The sequence below is a fragment of the Trichoplax adhaerens genome, genomic scaffold (assembly GCF_000150275.1).
Source record: "Trichoplax adhaerens TRIADscaffold_10 genomic scaffold, whole genome shotgun sequence".
In the NCBI taxonomy this organism is placed as follows: Eukaryota; Metazoa; Placozoa; class Uniplacotomia; order Trichoplacea; family Trichoplacidae; genus Trichoplax; species Trichoplax adhaerens.
This window is the reverse complement of record NW_002060952.1, coordinates 905,681-932,485: the sequence shown is the minus strand read 5'-3', so window position 1 is coordinate 932,485 and position 26,805 is coordinate 905,681. Positions and strand designations below refer to the sequence as shown.

Here is a 26,805-nt window from a genome sequence, read left to right as displayed (position 1 = left end):
GAAGATTCTACTTTATATACGACTGATGAAAACATCATCAATCACCTTACAAGTAATTATAACTGCTTAATTAATACAGTTGTAGCTACTACTAACTCCAATGTACTTATATCTACTTTTCTGTATGAGGCATAAATAATTAATTCATGACTGATTACACTATTCATATATTTTTAGTCGATCATGCCTTGCATATGCTTTAAAATCGAGAAATTATTTACTAGCACATCAAGTTGTTTTATGTCTTTGCCTTATTTTTAAGTTAGAATTTCAAAATGATTGCCTATACGAGTATATCGGTTATGATTTAAGCCATAATTTAATACTGTATAAACCAGAAAATGGTAAATAATGCTACCGCAATAGGTTCTAGTTTATCTATTGAATTTTGTACTTTTTAGCTAATTTATTTTCCAGTTTTACCGTAAGAAAGCGAAATTTGATGACGTAATTAAATGAGTAATCAATGCTTTCGAATGTCCATTTGTTACATTATAATAGTGCACAACGTAAAATCGTATATATTAAAAAATTTTACTATGCAATCTGTAATATATATGATTGAAGGTGTTAGAGCACTCATGGAAAGTATATCATAGTAATATAGCGATTCAGTCTTCCAATATCATTACTTTAACACATATTTTGAACAACAATATGCTTCATAATACCTACTAACTATAGCTTAATGTTAACATATTTAGAACTTTAAGTTTCTTTACCCCACATCGTGTTACAAGTAACATCGTATTAGCCTTACCGGCTCAGTGAATATTGGCATAAATTACTACTCTCTTTCTCCAATCTCTCTAATAGTTAACATACTAAAATTAATTGGGTCCATTTGAGCATGCAAAGCAAATCGGTTATTTCCAACTTTAATAATCATTCTTTTATATACTGTACAGTTTAACAGTTACCTTTTGAACCTTTTCAGTCTAAAACATTACCGGTACTTTACTGCCTAGGGAAAATTCTTTTGTTTCCAACACTTGACATAGTCTATTACAGTATATTTTATACCGCGATAACTGTTATATCTATCCTTCAGGCCGAAGTCATCTGGAGAAGCATATAAACCTTATGTGCTGTGCCTTGCATAGACTAAATAATATTACAAAAGTTTACGGTACATTAAACTATGTTATGTTAAGCATAGGGTATCTAGACAAAGGTCAAAGTTTAAATCTCTAAAATTGTATAGATTAATTAGGTACCGCTACTGTCCTAGCCTAACTTACCAGCTGTTTGCCCGGTGCTTCGTGAATCAGTTATACATATTTTTTTGTTATCGTTATATCTATATGTTTTCAATCGGATACCCACAAATTGCATAATGTATAAATTTAATGTATTCCTTTCAGTCCTTTACTCTCCTCTGCTCAATAATATTTGTTGCAAATAAAATATAATTAGAGTTTGTATTATAGTTAAGTGCTATACATTTTCTATGATATACTATATATCGTGCATATCCTGCTGGCTTCAAATTATATCCTCATATTTTCTATTACATCTGTGAATTTCAGTTTAAATAATCGTAAGCATATTATCAGGATTATGTTAGACTGTTAGTATCGACTTATATATTTTCTATAATATATACGGAAAGATATCTAGTGTGATTAAATTCAGCTATCGTTATACCATTAGCATTTGCACTAATAAAAACTTACCATAACTCGCAAGACATCCAAATTTGACCGAATTCAGCTACCGTTAGGCATACTACTATACATTACAATCAAACATTATCTACTTTGGTTTAAACTGTGTAACAGTATATAGGATATATCAGGAAAAATCCTGTGCAATTACTGTTTGCACTAGTAGAAATTCACCATTATATGCAAGGCATCTAAATTTTATTGAAACAAATTATAACAATCGATTCAACTATGGTTAGATGTCCTACTGTATACTTCGGCCAATAAAGTAATTTATATTATTCCTTATATTTTTGGCTCTGTATACATTTGTGATAATACAGAAGGAGTCTAATTGATATCTAATCTTTTTAATCACGCTTCACGTGATAAATTTTGCTTACTTACGCGATTTACTAAAGAAATAAATCAAAATTGATGTTTTACGTTTCAACGCTACATATCCTTATTATATATAGTACAACACTAATGATTATTGAAATAATTTGAATTTTTTATTTCTATAATACGATCTATATAAATATATGAAAGAGATTGATGCATAATATTTTGTATATTATATACGGGTATATCCAAGGATTTAATTACAGTAGGTAGGACTGTGAAAGAGGAATTTCCTCTCCCACATTTGAATAAATTACAACAGCTAATGTAGCACAGTTCATGAATTAGATGTAAACTATATCATACTTATTAGTTACTATGTAATTATTTGAATCATTTTAAGTGTAATGCAGTGTACCATTTGTTGTAAATGTGGTATATTGTTGACAGTAGATATTTACTAGATCCTATGTGTATTAACTAAAGATAACCCATCAAGATCATAGGCACATGATTGCACAAATATATTCACATCATTTTTATTATTTGTATATATATTTAATAAAGAACGGATCAAACGTCACCAAAACAAAAGCAAGATGAAGGTAGCTATTATCGGAGCTGGAGCAAGTGGGTTAACATCACTAAAAGAATGCATCGATGAAGGGATTGAAGGAGTTGTATTGGAAAAAGAAAACTATATAGGCGGTCTATGGAGGTTTTCAGGTTCGATTAATTTTGCTTTCTACTAGTAGTAACCAAGTTACTGTAGGCGCGTATTTTCGTAGCTCTATTACTCACATACAAGAAGAAAGATTTGTAGCTAATTACACTTAGCTACAGCAGGTAGATTTTTTCCAGTATCATTATTATACTTTACAAATAGTATCATAATAGCTAACTTTAGATGGCTGTACTATGCGGTGCAATTAATATTTCATCAATTTGTCTTCATCACTAATCTTCTCGATCAAGCTGATGAAAAGGATTGATAAAATAATAAAATTCTAGAACGTGTACGTTCGATTTATGACTAATTTTGACATTCGTATTCGAATTCTCCAAGTATAGAAGAAGTTGGCAAGGGTGGAACCGTGTATCGCTCGACAATTATCAATACTAGCAAAGAGTTGATGTGCTTTAGCGATTTTCCAATACCCGCTAGCTATTCACCTTTTATGCACAATACCGGCGTGATTAAATATTTTGAAATGTAGGTTGATCATTAGTTTAATCATTAATTAATTACAATGTAAAGATATTTGCCAGATAAAAATTAATTGTTATTGCATTCTTCAAATTTCAAACAAACTCTTAAAAAGCAGACTATGATCTTCGAAGCTAGTATATTCTACAGTAGCAACCACATTCTTATCGACTCTCATGTTGATATACCCTTCTTAATATTACAACCTGCAACGTAATTGTTCCTATAGTTGATGGTTTCTCGTTTGATATATATTTTTAAACGATGATCATGAATCGTATCGGTTGTTGTTTTTATGTCATGTTTTCAATCGAATCGCTTCATAATTTTGATAAATGAATCATAAATATTCTTGAATGCACAGCATGGCAATGATAATATTGTAATTTGCAATAATCTACTCGGTAAGATCAATAACCCTCTACAGTAACTGCACTATAACAACTTTACTATTTTATTTTGATCTTATACCTATACCTGTACAAATACTAAAAGGTACGCCGAAAAATTCGATCTCTACAAACATATCCGATATAATACCTTCGTCCATCAAATTAAACAAGCATCTGACTACGATCAAACCGGAAGATGGGATATAGTTACCAGTCCTTCGGATGATCATGCAAACAAAACAACAACGACATATGATGGTGTAATGGTATGTTCAGGCCATCATTGGGATCCAAGGATGCCATCATTTAAAGGAATGGATGTGTTTAAAGGCAAACAAATGCACAGTCATGATTACAAAGATTATCGCGGTAAATGCTGTAATTTAAAATTAGTTCAACAGAAAGAGTTTCATGCATATTTTCTGTAATATAGACTCGTGTTCTCTATTTTGAGCAATTACGGTAATATTGGTTGGATAGGTTTCGAGAATAAAAGAGTCGTTGTTGTCGGCATTGGTAATTCAGCTGTTGATGTTGCTTGCGAAACAAGTCATCACGCTTCTAAAGTTTTCCTCAGTACTCGACGCGGAACTTGGGTATTTTCACGACTGGGCCCTGGCGGACAGCCAATAGATCACGTCTTCAATCGTTTTATAAATGCTGTTATGCCAACATCGATGCTAGAAGCGGAATTGAAAAAGGGTTGTGAAGCAAGATTTAATCATGAGCATTACGGTTTAAAAACTTCCTATCGTGTGCTTGCTCAACATCCAACAATGAGCGATGAACTACCAGGTATACTATATAAATCATTTACACGTCGCTCTTAACAGTGTATATGGACAAGCATTACGCTTTTAGGAAACGTAGATATCTATTTACTACTCAAGCAATGGTTATTAACATGATATGAGCATACTGTATCTCGCGAATAAAATCGTTCAGCAAAGGCAGTAAATGATGTTTTATTTTTAATTGATACCTAATCTAAAATATAAGTGAGCTGAAATTACATTCTAGTCTCTAGTCTTGGAATGGAATAACGGTAGCATTAAACGATCACTAGTTTACCTCTGCTTACTTACCCATACTTACACTTCCTCACCTATAATAATTAAGTTACAGTTATCCTAGTAAGATTAGTAAAAGATTCGTTTCCCTTCAAAAATATAGTGTACAATTCTGCATAATAGATTGCTATTGCATATTGTAAAATGCTAAGTAAAAATTGATTTTAATAATGGGTGACGTTCAGATCGTCATTTCGAAAATAAATTTCAGTAAATTCTCTAGTGGTTCTATACATGCCTTTCTAGTTCGTTGTAACTTCATTAATACTCATTTTCTTAACTAGTAGCACATCCTAGCTAACTCTTAACGCATTTACGTATATTCTGAATAGTTCGAATAATATGTGGCTCGGTTAAAGTAAAGGATAACGTAGAAAGCCTTACTGAACATGATGTCACTTTTACCGATGGCACGGTTGAAAAAGATATCGATGTGATTGTCTATAGTACTGGTTACAAATTTGGTTTCCCTTTTCTGGACCCATCCATTGTAGAAGTCGTAGAAAACAAATGTGATTTATATAAATACGTCTTTCCACCTCATCTTAAACATGCAACATTGGCTATGGTTGGATTTGTTCAGCCCGTAGGTGCTATTATGCCAATATCAGAAATGCAAGCTCGATGGGTTACTCGAGTCTTTAACAAGAAAAGTACGTTACCCTCCGAAGCTGAAATGATGGCAGACATAACGGGAAAACGTGATCATATGGCTTCTAGATATACCGAATCACCAAGGCATACCATCGAGGTATACACGTCGATAGTAAATTTATAAAATAGTTGATTTTTTGTACAATCTTAAATTTTAGAAAACAATATGGTAGTTATATGATTATTTCTACCGAATGATGAAATTTATAATCATGCAGCTATTTCACCCAATATTTTCCGTTTTATTTTCGTTCTGCTAATAGTAAAAGTTTGACTTTTAGTACGAAATTCGTGCCTTAACTTCTGCAATTATTGTGGTCCCTTCGCTAAAATCTTATATTTAATGCATGATCAAATTAGTAATGACGAGGTATCATCGCTTACGAATAAATTGTGAGATGAATTGATTCATTTTTGAATATTAGGTTGATTTCATACCATTTATGGATGAGTTGGCTACATTGATCGGCTGCAAACCAAGTTTTTTGAGTATGTTCTTTACCGACCCTAAGTTAGCATTCCAATGTTGCTTTGGTCCTTGTACTCCACCGCAATATCGATTGCAGGGACCACATTCTTGGAAAGGTGCCAAGAAGGCTATCGAAAGTGTCGATAACAACGTGATCAACTCTATGTGCACTCGCCAAGTTAAAGCTGTTAAAAGTCGCAGCGGTTTCTTCACATGGTTTGTACTGCTTGGTATTATCATGGTTCCACTTGCGTACGCTATATATCGCAGTAATGGCGATATAGGAGGAGCAGTCAGCGATATCGGTTAATTCAAATTTTACTTAATTCCTTTAATTGTTTTACTAAAATAATTCATACGGCCTTATAATTTATTGATATTTTAGGAGGAACTTTCTCTTCTGCCGTTAGCCAAGTTAAGGGAATGCTGATTAGCAAACAATAGTTTTGCCATGTCTGTATTGAATCTGAATCACGTCGAAATCCTGACAGTTGTATAAACTGATCAGAAATAGCGCCTGATTATGATTTAATTAATTAGTTCTAAGTATAGTTATGGGTAAATATATAGCTTTATATCACTTTAGCCGATTAAATATTAGCCTTTAAACATTTACGCCACGTTCACCCACTACAAGCACTTAGCCACAATTTTTTAATCCATAATCTGGCATAGCACGGAATGTGATCTTTATGAAACAAAAAGTAAATTTAAATAGTTTATTAATATACTATCAGCCAATCAATGCGTAAACGTGATTCGGATATTTGAACTGCCATAAATGAATTCAATAAAAATTATACTTTGTATCGACAGCTTGATAATTGGAAATATAACGGCATAAACAGGTGTCAGCAAAGCTGGTACTACAGTAGTATTTTCGCTGTAACAAATCATATCCCCACTCCTATCATTTCTATTACCTCTTGCATCAACGACGATAATATAGTTACCACAACAGCCAATGAAAGAGATTAGCGCAGTATTTATGCTATTTCTTCATAATTAATAATTTAATAATTAAGCTTTAATGTTTATTACTGTAAGTCTGCATATTGTATTCAAAGCTAGTAATTTGACTGTCGTCTATGAAACAGAAAGTAATTATACGAATTAAAACTGTTATGCAGTAGAATGAATTTTACTTAGGTCTACTAATCAGTATTCATAATAAATTTACCGTTCAGCAACATAAACGCTGTCTTGATTAATTTCCTGATATAAGTTTAATAGAAATTTACATTTGGATTTTCTGCTTGTCAAACAGTAAGAATTTTGCTACAACTTGCTGATATTGTGATGTGTCTATACATTTTAATAGTGCAATAAGATCATTCGCTACCTGATACAAAGTGGGAGTGCATAAATATTTCTATAAACGATTGAGTTAGTCTAGTATAAGAAGAAGGTTCAGTCATGATCAAGATGTGGTTAAACTTCTAGCATGTTGAGATAAGTGAAAAACTTGATAATATTGTAAAATCCCTTTTCTACATTCAATGAGATTGTTCGATAAATACAAGTATAAGTATGCCTAATGTTGCTATTACATAATCATCAGAGCAAGAGGACTACTTCATTTTTACTGGCATAAGCATCTACAGATTTGTTATCAATACGCTTGAATGGGTTTGGATAAACGTAAACATCAAGAAATATTAAGAGTGCATTTATTATAGGATAGAACCAGTATAAAAATTCTTACCCTATAGAAAATATAAATAATGACTAAGCCATTACTGCATATAATTAGTTTCAATCCGCACTTACGCTAATAAAAAATTAGTAATAAGAAAGTGTAGCAGCATCGTTAGTTGCTGACGACAAACGGTAATTAACGGCTTAGTAGCGCTGTAAGCACACAATTGCTAGCAGAAACAGACATTTTAATTTATAAATCGATCTCTATTTCATGTTAGCGATTATTTATTGAACGAATGCAATATTTGAAACCTTTTAAATGATTTCTTACTTCATCTGTTCTTACGTAAAAATAAGCAAAACAAATCAATTCTAACTTTAATCGATACGTCTTTCTAGCATGAGAATATTCTACATTGCATTGCGTTACTTATTAGAAAATCAAGACTGAGTAGAATATTACTAGTAGTAGCTAGTGATATAATAAGCTATCACTACTGCTGTAGTGATTGCAAATCCTGACCAGAACCAACTTCGACTTTTCATCTGTGGCATATATCGACGTGTTTGAATTGAACCAACAAATCGTTTTTCATTATTCTCAATTGTCTTTTTGGCATTATTCCAACGGTGTGGCCCCACTAATCTAAACTGTGTAGGCGTACATGGGCCAAAAAAGCATCTTAATGCTAATTTCGGATCACGGAAGAATAACAATAAAAGATTACACTTGCAGCCTATTAGAGAGGCCAGTTCATCCATATACTTAATGTAATCCACCTAAATAATAGATAGATACAAGCATAAACAAAACAAGTGATAAAATTAATATCCAACTTTATCAGTTTATGATTCATCCAGAATTAATTTTAGTTGAATGTGGAAACCAATTTTGTATCTATAACATCAACTACTGAGTGTAAATAGAGTAAAATCGTTGTAGAATTTCTTCGTAAAGATTAATCGTGCAAATGATGCTATCGACTATATGAAATAGGAACTTTATTTGAAAATATCGATTATATCTATACCCGAATGATTGACCATTCCGTTCTGACAACTGCTTTTTGATTAGCTTTATGCCTATCCTCAATATCACGTATCATTTCTTCCTGTGATGGCAAAGATAAACACTTTTTAAATACACGTACTACATATCTTGATTGCATTTCTGATACTGGAAAAACCGCACCACCGACTTGGACGTAACCTATCATAGCCAGTGTTGGATGATCTAACCCGGGAGGAAATATGTTTCTATACAAGTTTAAGCATTCATATTGATCCTGAGTGATAATAGATGAATCCAAGCATGTAATAGCAGTGGCAAAACCAGTAGCAAAAACGATTGCCTGTATATCCTTCTCTATCGTACCATCACAAAATTCAACATCATGCTCTTTGATACAACTGAGATTATCTTTGACTTTAACTGCTCCGCAAATTATTCGAGCTTTATCATAGTATAAAATAAGACAAATATAATTCAATTAGATAGGCGCTTTTCAATTTGATTGCAAATGTAGACAAAGTAAATTATATGTATCATATCATGTAGACTCGCACATTCTTAAAATTCACTTCATCTTATTAAATCTAATTATTATAAAAACCGAAGTCCTTTCACGGTCTAGGACAGTAGTTACAAACTAGAAAATTTACGTGTTCACTATAGTAATTCATATAGTAGTATACACAATTAGTATTTAACACTATTCAAATTTTCTTCGTCTTATTAAATCCAACGGTTATTTATTATTTATTCATAGTCCTTTCACAGCCTATGATAGTAGTCATGGACTACTAGAAAACATATTTACGGTTATTCACTAGTAATCCACGTAGTAGTAGTCGTGGACTACTAGAAAATATACTTATAGGTATTCACTAGTAATCCGTGTAATAGCATACAAAATTAGTATTTACCGGCTATATCATCATTAACAACGATGGATTTCGTAAGGATGTCATAATTTGCTCCTAGACCGTATTTGGCATGGTCAAACTTTTGATTCAATTCTGATCGCAATACATACTTTACGATTTTTCGAGGTACCATCATTGTAAAACGACTCAATAGACTATCAGCAGGTAATCCACCAGAACTAACACGTCCAAAGACCCAAGCTCCAGATCGTGTACTCATATAGACTTGTGAACAATGATAGCTGAGCTCGACAGCAATATCAACAGCAGAACTACCAGATCCTACAACTAGTACTCTTTTGTTTTCGTATCCTATTTGACAAGAAGAGCAAGTATTTTATCTCATCTGCTAATTATACTACATAAGTATTAGTTTTTAGAAAATTAATGAGTCAGCTCTATTTGCGTAAGGTATTGACTTCAGGATAACAGCAAAGGATAGGTAAAGGCTTTGGCTCAATAGATTCCGTTTAGTATTGGTGTACCTTTCCAATCTTTATAATCTCTACTATGTAAAAGTTTGCCACGGAAGTTCTCAACACCTTGAAAATGAGGAAGAGAAATTTTGCTATATAGTCCGTTAGCAACCATGACTGCATCGAATGTTTCTGTAGTTGTTTCATTAGTATCATTCCGACTGAGAGTTATATCCCATCTGCCACTCTGCTGATAGTTGGCAGCTTTTTCAATCTTTCGTACGCTAGTATTAAACTGTATGTGTTCATTCAGCTTAAAATGATCGCAGTACCTATTGGATACAATAAAATATAGGCGGAAAATTAAACATGCTAACTAATTCGAGGGTAATTTCAATATTTCTAAATCATGGAAAGCTATAAAGCTTTTAATAATATGTATTCTATAAGACTATGGTAAATATCGTGAAAACTTACAATTGAACTACATCACTGCTTACAACAATGCTTGCTTAGCATAAGCTATATTTTTAATACAATCCAACATGGATATCGCATAAAAAAATAATTACTGATTGATACTTACATCTGCAAGTACTGCACTACCTGAGAGTTATGTATATAAGGTGGATAATCATCTGGCATGGGATAGTCGCTAAATCCAGTCATATCCTTACTAGTATTGGTAATAACCGATCGATAAACCAGTCCTCCCTTGCCTGGCGTCTCTAACCAGCATATATAGAAAAAAATGCTATGTGAATTCTGCCTATCTGCAATCGAATTACTTTCGACATGGTATAAAGTGATGACGAAACTATAATGATAGAATTACGATCGTTCTATATTGCATTATTTGCATAACATTCCACTTGTGGTATTAGCATTTGCATGTAAGGCATAGTTGAATAGGCTAAAATAGTATCATAGAGTTGAATAGGTAACATGTATTGTAATAAGTAGCATAATTTAGTTGGATAGGCTAAAAGCAGCACATTAGACGAAGCTGGGATGGATCAATTAGTTCATACGAAATCGCGGTGTAGGTAGGATTGGATTATACCACCATTTACCGTGATGCTTAATACACTTTCCAAGTCGATCAGCATGATACAAAGGATAAATGCTGCTAGTTAAAATCTCCTATCGTTCAATAGCATAGAAGACTGAATGATGGTATTATTGATTTATTCTGATGTTACAGATATTAGAGACTATTAACTGATTTCTAATCTATTGCAGTAAATCAACCATAAGGTATGGCGTTGAATCAACCGTTGTGAAGGGGTATTGGAGTACTGTATCCGCAACATGAAAGCAAACAACTCTAACAAATTTAAGCATGCCTTTACAATATAGTGCAGTCCAAATAACTCTAAACATGGACAACGGTCGAATGATTATTACTTTCAACAAACCTGAAAATGTCCAAATACCGCCTATTTGCTCCTCTTTTTCGAAGACAGTGGCCTGGATACCTTCATCAAGGCATTGCTTAAGAGCTGTAAGACCGCTAACACCAGCACCAACGATAGCAACCTTCATGTTACTAATCAATGTCTTTAATTGTCAGCTAGGATGAGTTATGATATTGTAAAATTGTAGGTCAAATTTGAATACTTATGGATTGAATTGACTTAGTTTAAGGCTAATTCTACGCAATCTCGTCAATTGCAATTCGTTGAGTTGTCAGATTAAACACTACAATAATGTAATGGAATTGGAAAGACCGGTCGATTTGATTAAAAGCTCTTCCTATCGTCGAGGTAGAAGGGTAATCACTACGTGTTGAATCTTGTGTAAGCTGCAATCTAGATCAGTAACTGTATAAAATACTGCAATGCTGTACAACAGGGTAGGCGTAAAATACTGGTTGATGGAATTAAAATTTTGATAAGCCGCAATCTAGCCAGTTACAATACTGTAATACACTACTGCAGAGCAAGTATCAACACAGGTAGATGGAATTGCTACTGTTGTAAACTTCAATCTCATTAATTACTCTACCTTTATATTAGTGTATCATGCTACAACAGGGCAAAGGTAAACACCGGCAGGTGGAATTAATCTTGTCAGCTGCAATTGAATCAGCTTTTTCTACGATAATGCTGCAACACTAATACCAGGCCAAGCGTAAAATACTAGTAGATGGAATTAATTATATCGACTGCATTCGAACCAGCTATGCGTAATACACTAATAGGTGGAATTAAGCTAGTCAACAACCGACCTAATCCTAATCAACTTTATTTGACTTCTCGGTAATCGTGCAGGCCAAAGTTAGAGCTCTAGTTTTTTTTCGACCTCTAAGGTTACACTAGTTTCAACCATGCGATCCACAAGACTACAGTCCAATCAGCTGCTACAGTAATCGTATACGTAGAATTGGATCAGTGATGATGATGATAAGTAATCAAATATATGCTTTAATAAGCCATAAACTCTTAATTTTTGCCTCTTTCGATGGAGGCTCTTCCTCAGCAAAGCTAACCCTGGATTGCTGATGCAAATGCAATCCGGCCAGCTGTTGCACTTTAGTCTAACGTATCATTCAGTTACGTGTGGCAGTACTACACTATAGGCACTCGCTCTCCTATGGCGTTTTTACTAAAAGTTTTGACAATGTACAGTACCGTGCGTACAGTACGTACTGTACATTGTCGTTAGTACCGTACCGTACCGTACCGGACCGGACCACCCTTCCAATTAGACTAGGACAGACAGCCCGGACTTGCCTTCTTGCTATCCTAGGCATGTAACTGTAGGGCTATAGTCATCCAAAATGGCTGCCAATCTGACTAGGCGTACTGCATCAACATTATGGAAAAATTATCATTCCATGCGATATAAGGTTTATCCAGCTGGTATCTGTTTACCTCTACAAAAGGTAATAATTTTGCTTAAAAACGCTAGGAGAGTAGAAGGTAGTCGAATGATGATAGTTTATACGTGTGTAGTGTAGAACTCGAAGTTAGATACAAATGCTACAATGTTGTCATTTTATTGTAGCTAAAAATACAGTACATTACCTTGCCAAGTGATTCACTTGCAAGTCTTATATCATCAAGATCCTGTAGGATGGATAGGGTGTAGATGGATCTGGTACCTAATGAACTTTCATGCTTATATGACGATAACGTGATCAGATATTTTGAAGCGCTAAATTTTAGTCTGCTGTACTCCACAGCATGGCCTAGGGTGAGGGAGTACGAGACATGGTGCAATACTGTTTCTACATGTTGAATGATGTTAACAATTCAATATCATAAATTAAATTCCACGTTCTCTCGGCTTACTCACCACTTTTCTAAGATAAGAATTGCTAATAAACTATATTATACTGTATTTGTGTATATTAGTCTATCAGACTTAACTTTACGATTGAAAATTTATCCTAGTATATCAGCTCGTTAAGATCGTTTCGACTTCTTGTCATTGGAGTAAACTTATTGTACATTGCAAGATTCTACAGCGAGACTATAGTCTTGAAAATGATGTATTATCTTATAAATCAAATCTTATATAGAGATTTTGCAGTACCGATGATGTACCACTCTTTCCTGGTAGCAAATCAAAATATACCACAAAGCGTTTTACCAATTTATTCTGCTATAGGACTGGATACTGTTGAATAGTACATTTCATATGTTTGCAGATACACAGCTATTACTCATTCTATTTATTACTGTAAATGAGTAATATCTGTATTTATCGTTAAAATAGTTAGAAGAATCAAACATTGTAGGTATGTACCGCCAAATGGTTTTGCTAAGCACGATGGATAGAATTATGTACGATTCTCAGCGACAGGTAAAATCTTTATATATGTTGATGAATTACAATTGTATAAGAATTTCACTTCAAATATGGCGAAAATGTTACGAGTATTACTATAGAGATAGCGATTTCTTGCCAACTTGCGTTACTAATATCAGCTATCGGTAACATGATCTCACTTTAATTACAGTAACTCATTTCTCTTTTTAGGGTCGTATATCCTTTTATATGACGAATTATGGCGAAGAAGCAACGCATTTTGGTAGTGCAGCCGCACTCGACCCTCATGATGTTGTATTTGGCCAGTATCGTGAAGCAGGAGTTTTGCTATACCGTGGCTTTACGCTAGACGATTTTATGAATCAGTGCTATGCTAACACTCTAGATATTGGAAAGGGTAAACAAATGCCTGTACACTATGGCTCAAAAGCGCTCAACTTTGTAACCATTTCATCTCCATTGGCTACTCAAATGCCACAAGGTATGTAATACTGTAAGATTTCAGATACAACCTTACTAGAACGCCTCTGGTCGGTTATTGAAATGCATTGACGATGACCTTTATCAAATAGCATCTGGGGCTGCATACGCTCTAAAAAGAAGAGGGGATAGAAAGTGTGTTATCTGCTATTTCGGTGATGGCGCTGCAAGTGAAGGAGATGCTCATGCAGCCTTTAATTTCGCTGCGACACTCTCAGCTCCGGTTATTTTCTTTTGGTAGGTTGATCTACGTTTTTAATGTTACCATCGTATAGCACAATATAATTCTATTCGATATACGGTACTTTAAAATTCCATTTTGTATCGTCTTCTTTCTAATAGCCGAAACAATGGTTATGCCATCTCTACTCCAACTAGTGAACAGTATAAAGGAGATGGCATAGGTAAGTTTTATTGATGTGACGCTACGTGAAATTTTCGCAATTTTGCGATAAATTGTTATGTTACACAAGTGGAATGCATCCGTTGTAATCAAGCCTAAATAGAGTAAAATAATGTATACACATTTATTGTATAAAACAACATCTTTCGTTATACTATAAAACTAGCAAGCAGAGGTAGCGGTTATGGTATGGCGGTTGTACGCGTTGATGGTAATGACCTCTTTGCTGTGTATGTGGCAACAAAAGCAGCTCGAAAAATTGCTGTGGAAGAAAATGCTCCTGTTTTAGTCGAGGCCATGACGTACAGGTGCGTTGTAATAAAATGTATTCATTGACAATTCATATCGGTTCCATCAATGATACACGTTATGCATTTCAATAGTTGTAATACTCTAATGCTATCTTTTCAGAGTTGGACATCATAGCACCAGCGATGATTGGTCTGCTTATCGAGGAGCCGATGAAGTATCTCACTGGGACAAGATCGATCATCCCATTATTCGGCTGCGATTATTCCTTACAAAGCAAGGTTGGTGGAATGATAATCTTGAAAGCGAATTAAAGAAAGAATGCAGAGAAGGCGTTATAAATGCCATGAAAAAAGCTGAAAAAATTCAAAAGCCAAACTTGTATGAAGTCTTCAATGATGTCTATGATGGTATGCCGGAGATCTTAAAGGAACAATATAAAAACTTGGAAGAACATTTAGAAAAGCACCAAGATGAATATCCGTTGGATAAATTTGAAAGATAATAATTTTTACACAACTAGATTGCTAATAAGTGTTATTTATCGGAATTCTATAGTTTATTGAGCTACGTTGAAAAGATGATCATTGTTGGATACAAAAGAATAAAGACGTTTTTGCGTTTTTAAACCAAGTCAAAGCACTATCTTACTACAGTGTAGCAGAGACATTCTATTTCATATGTCTTAGCAAAGCTAATTGTTAGAAAAACGTTTTACCAAGTAATCGTATTATCAGGGTAATAACATGTTTTTTATTGTACTTGATCGTAGCACAGGTACTCTTAAATCACGATTGAGTCAGTTGAAAAGTGTCATTGCTAGTATTAATAGTCCTTGACATACAATTAGTAAACAAGATTTTAACATAACCTTTGCTCACGATATTACAGGGAAATAGGATTACCATGTACTGTATTATTTGATATACAAATATTTCACTTCCAGTCATGGAGGAGTGAAGGTACATAGACTATGATAAAGTTATACGTGCTGCTCTGCAGATGGAGGTATTTTCAAGCGTTTGTAATCGATGATTACTGGCCAGATCTGTATGCCTAGTTTCGTATTTGCGTCATTATACTGTATGATATCCCTTGTTATTGCATTAGCGCCTCTAGTCCATTTTCACCCTTTCCCATATCACAATGATTCAGCATGCACTGGCTAAGAGGTTTCTTCAGGTCGTGATTTTGAGTTATAAGTTACTACTAGAAATTCAAGCGCTTTATTTCGATGATCTATTGGAATAACCGAGAATTGCCTGAGTTATTTTTTTATTTTTTGATAACCCTTCAAGCGATCGCTACTGAAATCTGTCTACAGGATATTTTAGGTAAGTACAGTAATTTCATCTCGACACCAGTGGCGTTACTAGCAGAAAGGAACTAGTACCGTCATCGAGTGACAAGTGATAATACTATACTCGTATGGGCATCATTGCTAATGATCCGGGTACCATTTTACAGAAACCTACTATATCATGTGAAGATTTTGGGAAGAGAGAGAAGGCTATACTGTCGAGATGCAAACTAGCAATGATTTGACACTTTTACTAGCAAGTCTACGTGTTATTTAAAATTCGCGGGTGCGATCAGGTAGCATCAGACTTCTACGACTCAGTGCTAGAGGTTTGCAGAGCTCTGTAGCCTAAGCTACGATAAGTATACTCGTAGGGTAAGGTATTCAACGAAAGAGACAGAGACTGTCATAACCAACAACGTGTAGATTGACTAAAATTTTGCAGATTATTTATTTGACTGCAATTTGGAGGCTACTTTGGTTTTCGATGTACTGTACAGTATAGTTCATACGTATACTCTTAGGGTAAGGTATTCAATGAAAGAGACAGGGACTATCATAGCCAACAACGTGTAGATTGACTAAAATTTTGCAGATTATTTATTTGACTGCCATTTGGAGGCTACTTTGGTTTTCGATGTACTGTACACTGTACAGTATAGTTCATACGTAACTGTCGTTATTAGAATTTGATCACAAAGTATTATATGATTAAGCCTGTTTATTTATGGCGTCTCCAAACAATTATTTTGCCGTCAGGATTTATATTATAATATAAATAAATATATTATAGGTGCATTCACATGATGGACTCCATTTTACTGAACAGTGTATTCCAAAAATTCTTTATAAATGGGCTGTACTGTACCGTACAGTATAGTACACTCTACCCTACAGTACAACTACTGTCAATCTACAATGTACAGTACTGTAGATTTACAGTAGAAGACACGAGACAACCTACAGTACTGTACTGTACTGTACACTGTACCATATGTACTGTACAGCAGCCTAGACTGTGCTGTACAAATCTCTAGCAAAAGTAATATCACTAGTTCTCCACCTGTCTACATGGCATGACCCCGAATTATCACCAGCTATACCGTCATCACTTTTGCACACTAACTGTAAAGCACAGGGTACAGACGTACAGTTGTGACAGTACTGTAATCGTTAAGGCAACGTAATAGTACGGTGGAATTTTTCCTTCCGTCAAAAGCTATCGATTAACAACCAGCGATTCTATCCAATTCTTTCCCCAAATGGCTACTGTTGCGAAGAAAAAGAGAAAAATACTGAATGAAGAGGAATATATAAAGGTAATGGATTCAGTGAGCGTATAGGTATTCATGGACTGGCTGTAGGGAGCGAAATATTAGCGGAGGATTGTGTTGATGACAAACAACAAATTGAAATTATTCTTGGACACACTGACTTCTAGAATAGGCTCGACTTAGCTAATTAGACAGACCCAAAAGAAACTCTTTCTCTAGGGTCGATCATGGAGAGGGGAATAAACGTAGTTGTCATGATCGAATACTATATTTTAACGCTGTGGCCAAGGCATGAGCGATGTTACTGTACTATCTGCCTAGTGATACTACTGCTCTATGATCTGTCGACCAAATTGTTCGTTTCTTGAAGTACTAAGATTAGTGTGGACGATCACTAGATTAGGTCATGTTACGTGTTATTGGCGCTTGTAAAATATCAGCATAGCATAAAGTACTTTTTATGTATCTTACCGGATACTTTATTATTAACATTCGTGATGAATTGATTGCAGGGTGTAGAAGATATTATCCAGCGTGATTTCTTCCCTGATTTACCCCAACTTCGCGATCACTCTGAATATGCCAAAGCATTAGAAACCAACGACTTGGCAAAATTAAGAGAAATTTCCGAACGTAGACTACTTCAAGAAGAAAATTCTGTTCTCGAAGGTAGACAATCACCTTTAGAACATGCTAAATTTAGATAGAATATCGATAGAATGACCTTCTACTGTCTTGAACAAAAACTGAATGTTACTTGCTACCTTAATTGAAGAAACTTCAATTTTAACAGCTTTTACTATAAAGAAAATTGAAGGGATCTTCGTAAGAAATAACTGGTTATTACAGTATGATAGCAGTTTCAAATATCTTAACTAATTCATAACTAATCCATTCTTGAGGCTGATAGTCTTGTAATAACCAAAGTCAATTAAGTAATAACCTCTCTTCTTGTTATTTTACTCTTGATTTCAGAAATGACCAGTTATTATTAAAGCAGTTTAAAATTTCTTACGTAGTTTCATGACGAATTCATTTTGAAGGCTGATAATCTTTACTTGAATCTATTACATGATAGCATCCTATCTTGATATTCTACATTTTATTCTTCTGCTGATCCCTCTTCATATCGTCCTTTCAGCTACCCCATCAACATTTGAAACACCTACTATTGATAGTGTGCGATCAACTTCGAGATCAAACAACACCAATCAGGCTAAAGCCGAAGACAATGAAAGTAGTAAACCCGATACCAATGTATCCTTGGATACTTTTATGACACGAAATATCAGCGAAGACGAAGCATCTTTCCATAATCTTATGAAAATTGCTAAACAGCGACAACGTGAAAAATACAGCTATCTATACGAGAAAGAAGCTGCTAGCCAAACTAATAATGACGATTCATTGGCCATCACCGACGGTAATGAAAAGAAAAAACTACAAGAATGGCCTTATCGTGTAAGAAATTGCCTTATGTATTATCCCGACGGTGTAGACAAGACTACCGAAGAAATACTCAAAGACCGCGGTCTTAATGCAAGAGAGGTGCAATGCCATAATACGAGATACCAAAATAAATCGATAGATGAACAGCGACAACGAGGTGCTATTGCTGCTGCTGCTACTACTTCAGCTAAGCAGGCAATACTGGCGCAATCTGGGAAAATTGACGTAGATGGCAAACCTTATGTTGATGAATCTAGTCCAGCGGTGAACGGTTACGGATTTGTCAGTACTCCTCAAATAGAGCCAGGTACACAGAATTAAAATATTAATATTTAATCTTTACACTACGTCTATTGATTTTAGCGTCGTCATGTTAGCAAATATGCATGGTGTTGCTAGGATTGTTACATCGAGCTTATAAAATCTCAATGCGTAATTTATGAACTAAATTTCAACCTCTTTTTATCGTTAGGACTTGATATGACACCTGTAATGACTTGGGGTACGATCGAGAGTACACCCATGCGCATCGAAGGTGATGCTACTCCTGGTCCTATATTTAAAATTCCTGAGCCTCCTGAACGGGAGAAGTTAGGCCTTAAATTATCGAAGGAAATTTCTCGCAAGCAAAGAGAAAGTAAAAGAAATTCCAGTATATCCGTATTAAAAGCTAGGTAGGTGAAAAAGTTAACGGATGCTTCCCATTAAAATACAACATTATTATATGTTGCTAGTACATTTGTGAATTATGTTACTAAAAGACAATTTACAAAAAGTTGATATTAATCCATGTGTTTATAAAATATTGAATTTGGATAGCCCTCGTAATAATTTTATGTCGCCTGCCGAGAAGCTGAGCATGTTATCTCCAGCTGCTAAAAGATTGGTAAATAAAGGCTTCGGATCAAAATCAATTGACGTTGCTTTACGTCAAAGTTATAGTCCGTCCCCACTACGCACTAATGGAACTCCAAAACCGAACTCTAGTCTGACGCCGAAAATAAATTATGCAACGAATACACCGACACAAAAACCTTCCACGCCATCCCTTACCGACAATATGCTAAAGCTACCAAAATAAAATACTATAAAGTCGTTTATATATCTTTTAATACAAGAATGAGAAGATAGCTATCATATCTATTTTTATATTGCGCATTTGCACTGCTGTACAATACGTCATCGAAATACGTATTCCATGTCCATAACTTAGTTGTATGGTATCGACATATCTTTTGTAAATGCTTTCTGTTGTAAGTTACTAATGTATCTTGATCTTGTAGGCCGTAAAATAAGTAATCAAAAACAATATCCTCCACATCTGTACTGTACATTTATACTTTTGATTTTCTTGCTCACTTACGACTTTTGTTCAAAGTAAGTTTATTTATTTATTTTACGTTTTTATTTTAACCAAATAGACATCCTGTATTATATACATTGCATTAGCATAATCTTAAAGATAATGATACACTGTAATTATGTTCTAAATGGAATTGATATGCAAACACTATACTGTACATGATAATTATGACGTTGCAATTTGATATAACGCATTTGAATTGGAATTAAATAAAACAGCCAAACGAGAACTGACGTATTACGGTTTACTTCCTATTATGCATCTAACTGCGTCTTCGGGGAACTGATATAATGGGTTAGATGATGGGTTCTTTCGTATTTTCTATCAAATGTAGGGAAGACCTCAGTTATATCATCTTTTGGATATAATCCGAAGCGTCTCGAAAGTCATTTGTACAGTACTTTACTTGCACTAGCAAATTATGATAAGATCTACAATCCGTAGTATTACTTAATTTAAATTACCCTGAATTCCTTATAGTTATCTCTTGTATTATCAGAAACGGAATTCTACAAAACTGGCATTTACTGCACTATATAACTTTAACTATATTGATTAAATGCAGTACGAAGTTGATAAAATACTGCAATTTAATAATATTTGATAACTAACCTACAACCCATTTGCTTAGATAGATAATAATATTTTGATACAAAAAATATTACTCCTAAAATGGTTAAGTAGACTTACTTACGTTAGGGATTAAGAGGTTGATATCTGCGGGTGTATTTACGACTTAATTGACTAATGAAGTGATAGGCGACATCGTGACCAGTTAGGATTCAAATAATCATGCGATAATATCAACTGTAAATACAGCTAAATACTGAACATTGTAACAAATGCCTAAGCACAACGATTTTATGATATCGAACGTACAAAAACTTTATAGACATTAGCACATCTTCAGCAACAATAAATTTATTGGTTATAAAGCACTCATTTCGCTTATAGAAGTATGCCTAATTTAAATATTGTCAACACAACAGAAAAATATCTTATTTACAAAATTACAAACTCTCTTTATAAAGTCTTCTTTATACGGTTCTGGAAACTGTTTAAAGCAATTACATTGCTCAGCGGACGTCCAGTATCGGAAAAATTGATCTATACAGTACATAAAAACACCTTCACAACTGTAAACACATGATAAAAATAATGTTTCACTCCTATTGTGCGGTTTCAAAAGATCTATAATGTACGGCTCGCAAGCTTCCTTCAATTCCTCCAGTAATAATTTATCAGCACTAATTAAAACATTCCAATAAAATTCAATATTATCTTCCTCGTCCAATCTATCGAATAATTTCACAGTAAATTTTACTTCATTAATGCTATTTGCAGATAAAATAGTCTTTAGTTGCATAATAGAAGGCTGTATACGCCAGTTAAATCCATACAAATATAATAATATTGCAATCATTGCCGTATCATCTATCTCCTTGATATATGACTTTTCCAATTTAGCTTCAATAAAATAACCACTATACATGGCTGAAAAATAGACGGATTGCTGAGAAATAATTTCACGATTGACCGGAAGTTCACTACCATTCTCAGTCACCAGTATAGCATCAGCAGTCATAAAAGATTGTTGTTGATAGTAAGTGTATCTGCTGTCATCGATAAAAAAATAACTTTGACTACTATCTTGCGACATCTCCAATTTTTGAACTTTTTTCGTAAAATGTTGAGTTCCATCATTACTACGAGCGCGCTTTCGTCGATAGACTTGCTTACACGATTGAAATCGCTCAACTAACGATGAAATACAGTGGCACGTTATCGTAGTGGTAAAATCATCCACGTTCTCAAGTAATAGAGGCTCCAGTATTGTTGATATTCCATTGTTTCTTAAGAGTACCTTGTACATAGATCGTTCGTAACTGAAAGCAAAGAAAATTATCAATACCAAAAAGGTATCTATCTTAATATTTTTAATGTGATATGTAGACTCACCTCAACAAATAAGGTAAAGAAAAGGCACAAGCCCTTTTCCACGATGTATTGCCCGTCGATAATATATTCTTTATTTCTCCTTTGCCATAATCTGAACTTGATATTTTCCCAATAAGTTGTAGTAGTGATACTGCCATCTCCTTAGGCGATGAGGAAGTGGTAGCAATATAGTCTGTCATAAAATTTCACAAAATAAACTATTTAAATTTCAAACAAAGCACATGTTATAAAGCATTAATACCGCACTTAAGCACTAAATTATACCAATTATAGTTTACAGTTAATTAATTACTGTAAGAGACCTCAGCAGGTAGTCATTCATTAGAAGATACTTAAACACTACAAGAAAGACTACTCTATTAGGAGCAAAGTTGCAACTATCACGCAGCCTTTAAACGTCTAGGCAAGTGCATACGTACCGTCTGCTTGTAAGGTATCTGTTACAGCTGTAATGAATGAACTAGTTAAATTGACACTGTCTTTGAGTGATGATAACTGGTCAGTTGCTGACGTTGTTACTTCTTCATCATTTGTTAAGGTATTCCAGTGTTCTTTAAGCGATTCATCATGTAGATAGTGTGTGGCAAAATAAGTGAAATTACCACTAGATACGTTAGTCTCGTGGTCATTCATCAAGTATTGGTAGATCAACCATGGAACACAACGACGCAGCATTACCTTTAGACAACATTTATTCTCCATTATCAATGACATAACCTTGTATGCATCAGCTCTGTTTTCTGAATCTTTAACAATACAACCGAGTAAACCTTTCATGCAGAACTTTACTACGTTGATATGATAACTATGTGCCAACCTGCTAATGGCTTTTAATAAATTTAATATAGTAGCAATACACAGCCTATCACTATTTTTCATGTCACTAATGCTATTATTCTCGTTTATCTTAGAGTCGTTTAAGTATATTGAAGACGATTCGCTACTGCATGATATGGACATTAATGAAACCGGCGAAAGTGACCCATTCCATTCACAATTATCCATCGAATTTATCAGAGGACTACTAGACAACACTGGATTAACGCACGACTGACTTTGTTCTCGTTCAACACCAATCGTGTTATCATAACAATAATTGTCATCGGTACTGTTCGTATGTCGAACGCAATTTGCCAACCCATCAATTAATCGATTCAAGTGGCCTGAGAGTGCGCTTACAAGATCATATTCCTTGACCATCACTTGCAATGCTTCTTGATCATATAAAAACCAATGTAAGCCATCTACGATGACATGATGTAGCTTTTTAACATTGTTATCTTTCAGTAATGATATTAGCATTTCAATGGCTCCGCATTTATTCAACGTACTACGGTTAGCTACATCACAACATAACAAACTTAAAGAGCGAACAGCGCATGATTTTGTGTGACCCATCGGTGCTGTCTCAATCAATCGAATAAGTAACGTATGAATATCGGCTAAGACCAAGAAACGAGAATATGGCTTAATTTCACATAAGTTAAACAGCAGATTAACTGTCTTTTTGCGTATATTACTTGATTTCTTCTTATCCATACCAACAGTAACTAGGGTTTTAAAACAACCATCATCTTTTAAACGTTGAAAATAGCACTGCCTATCACGTCTTTTAGCTAAAGATAAAACTATGTCTGCGCAACGACGAAACAAATCCACTTCATCAGTCGATCTCATAAGCTTTGTTAACCTTAGAAGGCCATTTTGACTTACAAATGTGACGCTACTATTCTTCTGATGGAGTAACTTTACCATGATGTCTAAAATGTATACATTTTCTTCATAACGGAGAGTATCCAAGGTTAATCTTTGTAATAGCAATTGAAAGCCATCCACAAGTTTGTAAATATATTCCCTCATGCATTCTTCACGGGCCAACTTGTCAAGTATTCTCAAACAATGCGTACTAATGTAATTGCTATCCTCTGCTGCCTTTAAGGTCTTCACTGTTAGAAGATTAACAAACTCTAATTAATTTACAACATTGTATAGCATTAACAAATTATGACTACGGCGTCACTACACAATATATTTTACTATAAAACGAATTTAATTTACTATAGGAGGCAAGTCTCACAACTAAAACACTATTAACTCTTAATCCCGTACACAGAAAGTTACAAAGTACAATTAATGTATACGCATAGTACTACAGTACGAATATCGCAACAGTTTGCTAATATCTGATACTTTTCAGTTTAGACCAGATTGATTACAATATCAATCCACTCCCTTTACAACGACTGATCAGACGATAATTTAAGGTGAACATTAATCTTATTCGAAACACTATGCTCACTCCTATGTGCGACAAAATATGGTTATAATCTAATATTATTTTTGTTAACGTGCGATAAAATATAGTAAAGTAACTGATATTAGTCATCATAATTATTCTATTGAATCCTCAAATAGCTGTATTATAGCATGGCTATCATATGCGTAGAAAGAAACAAATATTAAACATGAAGGATTAACACGAATTTTACTGATTAATCTACCATCTGCTCGCGATTGTCATCGAAGTTTGATGACTTATGACTATTGTGATCGAGTGAATGAGTCCTATTAGTATCCTGTACCATTGTACTTTACTTCGGAAGCAACATTTTAAATTAATAAAGTCAGATTACAGTATTAAGTAATACCTATAACAAAGTGATGTAGAATCATATCGCTACGTATAGACTACGATCTATTAGATCTGACATCTATGTTTCAAGAAATTTCATAATCAGCTTACCTAAGAATTCACACAATTCTTCCCATACCAGGTCCGCCTTGGTGTATGCCTATAAAAATAATGCATTAATTTATTATTTTGCTAATACTGTAATCAATAACGTTACTAAAATCTACATAGACGTAATTGATGAGTAGTTGTGCGGTTATGGTATAACTAATTAGATATTTGTATATCCATCGATACGCGCCTATTTATACAGTACATAAAAACAAAGTGCTACCGTCGTATTAAGATGCAGCAAGGATGCAGTGTAGCCTAACATGGTATTATGTAGATTAATATGTATTTCGAGATAGCATCTATAAGATGTGCATTCTTTATATAGCAATGAATTGGATAGTACTATAGTGTAAAGTACTTCGATGCTTAACTAGTTCAATAAAGTTGCGCTTATACCTAACAAATACTTTCGTTACTATTGTTATCATTGCTATCCATCACCAATACCTTTGCATCAACCCTGGTACGCCCATAGTAGAAATCAGAGGGACAGTATTGATCGCAATTGAAGATCAATTACTATACTAAACTACCATTAAATCAATCAAAGCAAGTAGAATATCTGTGAGCGCGTGAACTAATTAAATAGAAGTCGATGGAATAGATCGTATCCATATTGAAAGCGCAGCCTAACCGAATACTGCAGCCGGTCTACGCGCTACAAGGCTAACATTTGTTACGGTATTATATTGTATTTACTAGGCAAGTCAGCGGGTGGGGAAACAGGCTGTAACTGCCTGCTACTGCAACGTTGGCTACTGTTCAGCACAGTATAGCATGATATTAATTATTGACATGGAAACACTTTAGAGTCAATCCAATAATGCTACTGATCACTACAATAAATACAAGATATCATCTGTTGTACTTACAATATGCTGTCAATAAAATACAGTAGAACTAAGAGCTTAATCGTTGCAAATCACAAGCAATGAACAACATGAACATAACAACGCTAATTTCGTGGTTATTTTGAGGCATTACATCAATCGATTGCTAGCAGAGAAATATTAATTACTGTTGTATGCAGCTAAGATGTGCGGAAAGCGCTTTAACTCATTCATTTCCTTTTTTGTGGTATCCTTTGACTGTCATGATCAACATTTTGATCGTCCGCTAACGACGAAACACCATTTACTGTATAGTACAGCCTACTGGCCGTGTAAGCACTTGTTCTGTATAGCATTATACGCGTAGCACTACATTGTACACCTGTACAGATTGCAATAATTAATTAGCGTAGAATTCTAAATGAAAATAGTCAATTCTAAGGTAAAATCCCCTTTTTGGCTATCATCATCCTATTATACCAAAGTAGACGTTAAATATAAGACCTACTAGAACATATCGAAGAATAATGGAAGACGCTAAGTTGAACATTATTCAATAGGACATTACCTGAGGTAAATCGCGTTTATACTTTAAGCAGTTACCAATCACGATGAGAGCAAATTGTACAACATTGAGGTTTTTTTCACTACTTTGATAAAGGGTATCTAGGAGTACAGTGATCCCACCACGATTGTAAATAGTTTGTACATCATTAGTGCATTTAGTATATGCAAGAATCCGTTTCAAATTCTTGGCCATCTTCTCCGGTGTGACATCCTTGGATTGGAGTACTTTTAAGCACTTTGGAATTGTATTCATTTTAATCCAGCAGCAATCGATCGATCTTGATTACCTTTAGGGCATTCAACAGTAGAAAGACATGGTAATCCTGCCTGAATATGTATATATATATATATATATATATCAGTAAAACAGCTACTCTATGTAGATCTAAATCTAATAATACTACTATGTTTTTAGATTTTAGCAGCAAGATTTTCTAATTTTAAAATATATCGTGTAATTTAGTCAATGGAAATTTTTCCAAGCCTTTCATCTACAGTCCTTATCCACAGTGTTGCGTACTGTATAATACAGTATAGTACTGTAGCTTGCTCTGTAAGTACTGTAGGGTATGACGTCAGAGTCTTTGCGATTGCGTCATGTCTACACTTGTTACTGCAACGGGAATGGAATACTGTACTATA

General features: G+C 34.3%; 5 protein-coding genes across 5 annotated transcripts; 3 read left to right on the top strand and 2 right to left on the bottom strand.

The window, feature by feature from the left end:
- Window positions 1-2,590: 2,590 nt before the first annotated feature.
- TRIADDRAFT_29160 (uncharacterized protein) lies at window positions 2,591-6,093 on the top strand (the record flags this gene model as incomplete). The annotated part of the gene is made up of 6 exons (XM_002115353.1): window positions 2,591-2,717; window positions 3,063-3,204; window positions 3,694-3,959; window positions 4,071-4,385; window positions 4,993-5,411; window positions 5,740-6,093. The coding sequence occupies 6 exons, from the start codon at window positions 2,591-2,593 to the stop codon at window positions 6,091-6,093; spliced, it is 1,623 nt and encodes a 540-aa protein (XP_002115389.1).
- Window positions 6,094-7,886: 1,793 nt separating this feature from the next.
- Window positions 7,887-11,311, bottom strand: TRIADDRAFT_29390 (uncharacterized protein; the record flags this gene model as incomplete). The annotated part of the gene is made up of 6 exons (XM_002115227.1): window positions 7,887-8,204; window positions 8,456-8,877; window positions 9,351-9,662; window positions 9,836-10,098; window positions 10,353-10,494; window positions 11,185-11,311. 6 exons carry the CDS (start codon window positions 11,309-11,311, stop codon window positions 7,887-7,889), a joined length of 1,584 nt encoding a protein of 527 aa, XP_002115263.1.
- Window positions 11,312-13,513: 2,202 nt separating this feature from the next.
- On the top strand, window positions 13,514-15,180 carry TRIADDRAFT_63370 (uncharacterized protein; the record flags this gene model as incomplete). The annotated part of the gene is made up of 6 exons (XM_002115352.1): window positions 13,514-13,576; window positions 13,754-14,024; window positions 14,116-14,260; window positions 14,366-14,427; window positions 14,593-14,734; window positions 14,838-15,180. The coding sequence occupies 6 exons, from the start codon at window positions 13,514-13,516 to the stop codon at window positions 15,178-15,180; spliced, it is 1,026 nt and encodes a 341-aa protein (XP_002115388.1).
- Window positions 15,181-17,237: 2,057 nt separating this feature from the next.
- On the top strand, window positions 17,238-19,779 carry TRIADDRAFT_29258 (uncharacterized protein; the record flags this gene model as incomplete). The annotated part of the gene is made up of 5 exons (XM_002115351.1): window positions 17,238-17,294; window positions 17,762-17,918; window positions 18,391-19,005; window positions 19,171-19,372; window positions 19,518-19,779. The coding sequence occupies 5 exons, from the start codon at window positions 17,238-17,240 to the stop codon at window positions 19,777-19,779; spliced, it is 1,293 nt and encodes a 430-aa protein (XP_002115387.1).
- Window positions 19,780-21,028: 1,249 nt separating this feature from the next.
- On the bottom strand, window positions 21,029-26,356 carry TRIADDRAFT_59264 (uncharacterized protein; the record flags this gene model as incomplete). Its single annotated transcript, XM_002115226.1, has 5 exons — window positions 21,029-21,947; window positions 22,021-22,192; window positions 22,440-23,966; window positions 24,764-24,812; window positions 26,165-26,356. 5 exons carry the CDS (start codon window positions 26,354-26,356, stop codon window positions 21,029-21,031), a joined length of 2,859 nt encoding a protein of 952 aa, XP_002115262.1.
- Between the last annotated feature and the right edge of the window lie 449 nt (window positions 26,357-26,805).